This window comes from Pangasianodon hypophthalmus, chromosome 27 (genome assembly GCF_027358585.1).
Source record: "Pangasianodon hypophthalmus isolate fPanHyp1 chromosome 27, fPanHyp1.pri, whole genome shotgun sequence".
NCBI lineage: Eukaryota > Metazoa > Chordata > Actinopteri > Siluriformes > Pangasiidae > Pangasianodon > Pangasianodon hypophthalmus.
In genome coordinates this window covers 16,573,695-16,582,326 of record NC_069736.1, presented here as the reverse complement: position 1 = coordinate 16,582,326, position 8,632 = coordinate 16,573,695, and the positions used below count along the sequence as shown (strand labels likewise).

The 8,632-nt window shown below is 38.8% G+C and overlaps 1 protein-coding gene across 3 annotated transcripts in view; it reads right to left on the bottom strand.

Annotated features, from left to right (window-relative positions):
• Positions 1 to 8,632, bottom strand: part of klhl13 (kelch-like family member 13) — a 47,229-nt gene that overhangs the window by 29,126 nt on the left and 9,471 nt on the right. The window contains exon 2 of one of the 3 annotated variants that reach the window (XM_026921733.3): positions 7,910 to 8,001. In XM_026921733.3, coding sequence (XP_026777534.1) covers positions 7,910 to 8,001 — 92 coding nt within the window. Of the gene's footprint in view, positions 1 to 2; positions 581 to 7,909; positions 8,002 to 8,632 lie in introns of those variants that run through there. The other 2 variants (XM_026921734.3, XM_026921735.3) reach the window with 2 other exon arrangements.

Below are 8,632 nucleotides of genomic sequence, written 5' to 3'. Positions count from 1 at the left end.
ACATGTAAGCCGGTGATAACGGAGAGGAGCGGGAGGTTTTAAGCACAGGCACGGGGAATTTCCAGCTCACGGGAGAAGCGCTTTTCCATTTCAGCGGCATGTTTTGGTGGAAAAAAATGATAAAAAATGAAAAATGTGTCACGAGCTCCGGACCACGAATAAGCTTCCGGCTAGGGCTTCCATCCCACCGAGCCCGGGCCGAGAGGAAGGTGGGAGAAGAGGAGGAAGAAGAGGAGGAGATGGAGATGGAGGAGGAAGAAGGTAAACGGTGTCGGTACACTGACGCGCTGCTGCTGCTGCTGCGCGAGGCGGCTCCGCTCTGATCTTAGCAGCGCGCGCTACTGATTAGCCCAACGTGCAGCATGTAGCTCCGCACAGGACAAAAAAAAAAACCCACCCCATACACCCCGAGCATCTCCTGAGGAAGAGGAGTCCACCCGGAACAGCGATGAGAAGAGAAAGAGAAAATAGTGTTCAATAAAAATCAAATCAAATAGTAAGAAACATAAAGCGCGCAGGAGGAGTACCGAGAAGCGGCGCTGCAGCCGAGTGCGCGCGCGAGGATGTGCAAGAGTGGCACTGTGAGTGAAGAGGAGTGGACTGCAGAGAGAGAGAGAGAGAGAGAGAGAGAGAGAGAGAGAGAAGGTGTAATAGATGACAGAAGGAGAGAGAGGCAGAGTGAGAGAAAGACAGAAAAAAAAGAGACACAGACTCACAGTAAGAGAAAGACAGAGACAGAGTGAGATAGAGAGAGAGAGACACACACACACACACAGAGAGATAGATAGATACAGAGAGAGAGTAAATGAGAGAGAGAGAGAAACAGAGCGAGACAGAAAGAGAGAGATAGAGTAAACAAGAGACAGATAGAAACAGAGGGTAAGAGAAAGAGAGAGAGTGTGAGACAGAGAGAGATAGAGAGCGTAGACGAGAGACAGACAGAGACACAGTAAGAGTAAGAGAGTGATAGAAAGAGAGAAAGATGGATAGATAAAGACAAAGAGAGAGAAAAAAAAGAGACACTATCAACACAATTTATCTACTGACATTTTATTTAGCTGCTATTTACTTAATGCTATTTATTCAGCAGCTCTAGTTATTGTTGCTCTGTTTATTTACTGACACTATCAACTATTTAATCACCACTACTTACTTAGTAATCACTACTTAATCACCACTACTTACTTAGTAATCACTACTTAATCACCACTACTTACTTAGTAATCACTACTTAATCACCACTACTTACTTAGTAATCACTACTTAATCACCACTACTTAGTAATTACTATTTAATCAACATTAATTACTTAGTAATTACTATTTAATCAACACTAATTACTAAGTAATTACTACTTAATCTACACTATTTACTTCGTAATTACTATTTATTTAATCAACACTACATACTTAAGTACTACTTAACACTAACTAGTAATTACTAAGTAAATAATCAATACTACTTAGTAATTACTATTTATTTAATTAACACTACTAACTTAATTACTACTTAATCAACACTACTTATTAATTAATATTTAAGTAACACTACGTACTTAGTAATTAATATTTATTTAATTAACACTACTTACTTAGTAATTACTACTTAATCAACACTACTTACTTAATCAGTAGTATTACTATTATTACTATTCACTTAAGTAAATAATAATATTAATAAGGTAATCAGCTACCAATTAACCGACTTATTTATTGACTACTACATTTAATCGGCTACTATTTATTTAACCGGCTACAATTTATTGACACTACTTATCCAATCGACTAATTTTCATTTAATTGGCTATGGTTCATTGAATCGACTACTATTTATTGACACTACTTATCTACTATATTTATTTGACTTTTTATTTATCAACAGCTTATCGTTATGGTAACAGTGAGTTAATTTTTAAAAATTATTTTCTCCAAAGGGCCTGATAGAGAGAACTGCCTGACACTAGGAACGAGGACACAAGCTCTGCCTCTGGGCTGTTCCTCTCTTGCCGGGTCAGTGCTCTTCCAAAGAAAGAGGGAGATGGGGGAAAAAGAAAAAAGAAAAAAAAAAAAAAAAAAAAAAAAAAAGAATGAGAGCGCGAGAGAGAGACAGAGAGAGGATGAGGACTCGTTTCTGCGATTACGTCCGTCTCTGTTCAAAGAGCTGACAGCACGTCAGGGGAGACGCTGTTTCTCGAGTGTGAGTCGCGTGTGACGTGATGTGTGTCAGGATTCTCTCCGTTTCTCTCTCTCAGAGGAATTAAAAAAAAAAAAAAAAAAAAGAACTGAAATGTTCTGCAGCACTCAGAAACACCAAGCACAAACAGAGGTCTGAATTCGAAGCAGCACAGTCAGGACTGAAAGTGAGTTTTATAACGCGATAGACAGAGACAGATGAGAGAGATAGAGAGAGAACGAGAGACAGATGAGAGAGATAGAGAGAGAACGAGAGACAGATGAGAGAAAGAAAGAGAGAAAGAGAGAGAGATGAGAGAGAGACAGATGAGAGAGAGATGAGAGAAAGACAGATGAGAGAGAGAGAGACAGACAGAGATATATGAACAGGTCACTTTTTTCATACGCTTAAAAAGTTTAAAAGGGAAAAATGAGAAACACACACAGAGAGACACACACTTGCCTATGACATAGATCCAGACGCACACCGAGCTTCTACCCTCTGCTGGACGTACGAGGCACTGAGGACTCGGAGGCGCACTCGTAGGAGGCACTGAGGACTCGGAGGCGCACTCGTACGAGGCACTGAGGACTCGGAGGCGCACTCGTACGAGGCACTGAGGACTCGGAGGCGCACGCGGCGCTCCGTCCTCTCCTGTTTAATTAAGTGCTAAATGTGTGGTGTGGAGAGGCTCGTCTATTCCTAGCAGTCTATTATTAGAGGTAATTAAGAGCAGAGCGGGCACGCCGACGAGAACGGTGGAGAATACAGGAAACACAAAATGACTCGCAACACTAAAAGACCCCCATTACAGCGTCCGCCTGCCCTTTATCTGGACCCGAGCGACCTGCCTCGAGCAAATTTTCCGGCTTCTTAGAATTGTGAAAATGGGCTGCTGTTTTCTTTTTCTCTGCAAACTACGAGGACAAGCACCTGAGAAACACCAGGACTCGATTCCTACATCACGCCAGGTGCATTATGGGTACCATTATCTGGAGCCGTGGTTCTCAATGCGGGGTCTGTGAAGCATGGCAGAGGGGTCGGCGAGGGAAATCACAACCCATCCTTATCCAAGTTATTACATCTATAAATAATGTCATCTTTTTAAAAATAGATTTCTCGTAAAATAAATCTGTGCTAAGGGGGTCCCTTTTTTAATCAACTTAAATGGAATTTAATATATATTTAAATTAAATTAAATATATTTTTTAAACAGTTGAAGGGCTTCCTAACACCTGGGAGCGCTGGTTCTAGGCTACAGCAACCAGTAATTAATTTTAAAAATATTATTATTATTATTATTATTATTATTATTATTAATAATAATAATAATAATAATAATAATAATAATTGTAGCTACAGGCAACTTGTAACCAGCTTAGAGTATATTTTCCGCTGTAATGACGTAACATCTACATGACGTGCGTTACGTGTGCGTGGCCACGCCCCCTTCTTGTCCCCTTAAAGCCACAGGTGTTACTATCGTCTACCGTATTACATACTGTACGCGCTCACAGACCTTTTGAGTATCAGAGAATTTTTAAATGAGCAAAGTATTGGACTGATTCCCGATACCAGTGTCTGTACTGGTATGAGACAGCGCAATGGTTTATAAGGTGACGTTAAATGGACAAATAAAATTTTAGTGACAAATCAGGCAGCGCTGTCACTCGATTTTTCAACTGCGCACATAGAAAGTGAAATAATGCGCATTTTAACTGCTAAATATTACTTTAGGTTGAGAGAAGTGGTAGCCATTTGTGAAGCAATTTACGTCACTGTTCTGTCTGAATAAAATGTGATGAAGTGTCACGTTGACACGAGCGAACACATTCGCAAGTCACTCATCAGACTGGTGAAGGCGTCGTGAAGGCGGGAAACACAAATCAAAGCAGACAGCTTCATCCTGCAGACGTTTCAGACGACACGTTTAGACACGTTTTCCTCAGAGACGCTCAGATACTCAGGTTAGAGCAGGAAAACACCTCACGTGAGATAATCCTGTAATCATTTTGATCTGTCCTGGACGTGACAGAGAGAGAGCCAGAACACACGTTAAATGTGCAATCTGAACTCAGAAGAATAAATTACAGCACTAACAATTCACTGATAAACGGCCTTTACACGAAACGAGCCGGAGAAACACAGAGACAAATCAAAGGCAATGTGAAGCGTCTCAGTGAATGAAGCCACGCTAGGGAAAGAGACGGTTGACGTGAAAGAGCGAGAGAAATAAAAAGACTGTTAGGTTTCACACAGAATTTTAACCGCTCCTGTCAAAATGACCTAAAACACAAAAACACAATTTTTTCCTAAATACAAAACAGCATCAGATTTTGTCTGAGATTTGGGCTGTCAATAAATTTCACAGCTAAAGTAGTACTGGAATTTTTTTTTTTTTTATAGCATTCATAGATTCAAAGGACAAAAACAAACGAAAGTTTTTATTATAATAAATAAAAGAAAGAAGCAAACAAACAAATGTTTAAGATTTCATGTTTTCCAAATTAATTATAGTATTAAATGGATCATAAGGATGAATAAATAAGCAAACAAAACAAACAAACAAAAACCCCAAACAAACTCATTAAAATAAATAAAATATTTTGTTTAAACTTATGTTTTCTAAACTTTTTGCTACATCACTTTATCAAGATGTTTAATTAAAATAAATAAATAAATAAATAAACCCCAGAAACAAATAAACAAATAAATAATGCTTAAGATTTCATGTTTATGAACATTTTGGCTACAAACCTGTGGATTTCATGGATAAACAAACAAACAAACAAAAACAAACAAATATATTTAAGATTTTATGTTTTCTAAACTTTTTGGCTAGCTCACTTGATTGCCACACCTTGAAAAAAAAATTTGTTTCTGATTAAACAAACATGCACTTGCAAGATTCTCAGATGGCCTTTTACTGTGCACATGTGCAGGGTCTACAATGCAATTTTGCATTAAATAAACATATTCCTGCTGATTTTAGCACGAATCTGTTAGCATAAGAAATGGAAAACAATATGTAAATAAAGAAATATTTAAAATGTGTGATCAACAAGCAAAAAAACAAAAAAAGTCTAAAACAAATGATAAATTTATGATATTGTGTCTTCATTATTTTCTACATGAACACTAAGTGCAGATAAAGCTACTGTTTATTTTGTGTGGTATAAATTTACAGGCTAATTAATATTCAAATACTAAACATTTTAACAGAATGTTCTAGTGACGATTCTGCAGAATTGTGACGTCAAACATTTTGACATGAATGTCGCATTTCAAAGAGTCATGACTGAAACATCCAAGTTTTTTGTTTTTTTTTTCATATCAGGAACCGCGGAAAAAAGTTACGAAGTGATCGTCGTGAAAATGGAATATCAGCACGTGCCTTGTGCAAAGAAATGAAGCGGATCGGCGGGTTTGGAAAGCAGTAACATGCAGCGTGTTGGGTGACTGATCCGGCTGAGTATTTTTGGCAGGGCTCAAAGGAAATCCTCCATTAATCTGCATTTAGCGTTTTCAAAGCGGTTCGGCAGTGCGAGAGAGAGAGAGAGAGAGAGAAGGGGACTCATCCGGGTGATGACAGTAACGTTCGTTCAGCTGGAGCAAGTACTTTTGAGAAGAAAAAAGGAGGGATGAGGGAGCAAATGCCCTGCATAAATATTCACCACCACCGCCCATCTCCACCTCCCGTCCACATTTTGTCATGTTACTACCCGAATCTGAAATGGACACTGCTGATCACACTGAGACCACCACTGGTGAAGCACGGTGGTGGTAGCATTGTGTTGAGCGTTATCCTTAGCCTCTTGGTTCCTTCTTTGACTAATGCCTTCCGTACACTGTTACTTATACACAGCATTTTATTTAAACATTAGAATAATTACAATGTGCTGCCAACATATAACGGATAATTCTGTACTGTACGCTATCCAAAACTTGATCAGCAAAAGATGAGCATTTTCTTTAATATTTAGGACAATAAATATACAAAAATGGCTGACGTGTAATCCAACTTCGACACATCTAAAACAGATCGCAAAACTGAACTGCTTTGGTTATAACACAAACAATAATCTCTATGTACTAGCTGAAGCACTGTATATTCTCTCTCTCTATATGTTTTTAAACATAAACAAAAGTTTATTTCTGACCTTATTGAAGGTCAAAACGTCATGACTCAATATCTTAAAAGTGCATTAGAGAAGAGTGTCGAGATTAGCAGTTAAATTCAAAAACAACGGGATAATTTTTTTTAACTCCTTGATCCCGCCTCCCATTCCCACTCATGTAAACAAAGCCACACCCCCATAACCTACAGTGGCCAGAAAGTTAGTGTTACTAAACATTATCATGAGATCACTTTCAAGCGATGAGGAAGGCATGGTTATTAAGGGAATTGTCTTAAGTCGTTAGTTAGATTATGAAGTACCTTAAGTAAAGTACCTCATGTTGTTAACAATGAATAGCGTAACTGTAGGAGAAACAGCTAACTGACCATTTAATCAGTCCACTTACACCGAACCTTCTAGCACCCACACACACACACACACACTAAACGCCCCAAGATATAAATAATCCAACACACATTCACACAAACACGCACTTACGCACACATCCCCCTCAAGGGTCTGAGTCACCACTTGAAAAAAGGAAGACCCACACACAGATCCTACACTGGAGAACATCTCGAGCCACTGTAAAGGATAAACAGTAATCAGCGCTTTGAGACTCAATTTACTTGGGCCTTGTTCAAATAAACGCCTTTGCTTCCTTTTTTTTTTTTTCTCCTTTTCGACGGGAATCAAAGTGAGCTCACGAACACAGAGGCGTGACTTCTGTACGATAATTTGATATGAAATGTTGTATATCGAACTCGGCACGACTTACAAGTTCAAGTAAAAATCTGAACGTTCTCTTACTTCGTGTTTCCACAGCCGATACTGTTTTATTTAACGTTTATGATCAAATGTGAAGAGAGAAAGAATGAGAGAGAAAATACAAATAATCGTACACACAAAAGGTACTTGGTTTAAAAATAATTTGATACATTTTTGAAATTATGTTACGTTGATGATTGGTATCAGCTACAATGAAAGCTATTATTAGGTTGTCGTTATAGTTATTCGCTTAGTACAAAAATCCCTTAGTTTGTTGGTCAAAGGTTAATCAGGTAACCGTGGGCAGCAATAGTTGCTACGGTAACGTCTAAATCTGTTTCCATGTATACCGAGGTGTGTACGAGTTTGCAAAGAAAATACTAATCATTATAAAATCAGGCACAGGAACTGCAACAGCTATTTGAAGGTTATTACTCGTCACACTGTATGAAATGACACCAATAAAATCTTGGCCGAATTCTAAAACAGAAATACAGTCCTCCATGTCATATTACATGAAGATCCTCTTACGATAGACCTGTGATTGAAGAATGTTTGTGTTTATGTGACTGTTTTCTCCATGGATCACGCTGGTTGACAACAGTCGAACGATTTCTTTTAACATGAGACTGAGGTAACATGGACTCTTTTTCTGTCTATGTCTCGTTTACGGCATCATCACTACCATCCTGTGAGTTTGGCGTTATCCTATGCCGTCCTCCTCTTGGTGGCTCATGACCAAAGAATTCTTTTTACTATGCGTAATTTTTGTCTGCAAAATCAGGCTGAAATTCATACAGTATAAAAGCAGCTCAATAGCAAGAAATGGTGAGAGAGAAAAAACGACATACATTGCACAGTACCTGTCGTGCAGCCCCAAGGCCATGGTGTCCCCTCGATGCACAGGGTAGTCCATTCCCGCGCACTCAACCACAGCGCACCTCTGCAACAGAAACACTAGTTAGCACGTGCAAAGACAGCCAAACCACATGCCAGTAAACTGTCTTTTTTTCCTCCACAGCATAATATCTAACCCCAAGAAGAATTGAACCCCAGCAAACAATTCTGGGTCAAGTTAACGAGCTTTGGCACGAGCCTTTTATATTCAGTTATTAGACACCATCAGTCTTAAATACTGAAAACAAAAATAAAGCTACAGTGTGTAGGATTTTTTTCAAACATTGTTACTGAATACTTTATAATCTGATGTTCCTGAACTGTTACGAGTCACCACGAAAATTCTGTAACAGTAATTCACAGTCAATGCTGATGAACATCATATACCAGATCAGATACACCAAGCTTTAGGCACAAAAGAAGTCCAAATACATGGTGATTGGCAGGAGGTAGAGCCAATCAGAACACAGAGAGAGAGAGAGAGAGAGAGAGAGAGAGAGAGAGAGAGAGAGAGAGAGGGCAAGAGAGAATACAAGCGAGGGGAAAAAGGATTCATGACCAGGTGAAGCCTTTATTTGTTCTCTATTATTTGTTTGGTGGGAAGCTAGTGAATAATGGATCATTATTCATTGTTGTGGAATTTGCATCATTAACCAGTTGCTAAGTTGTTAAGAGAA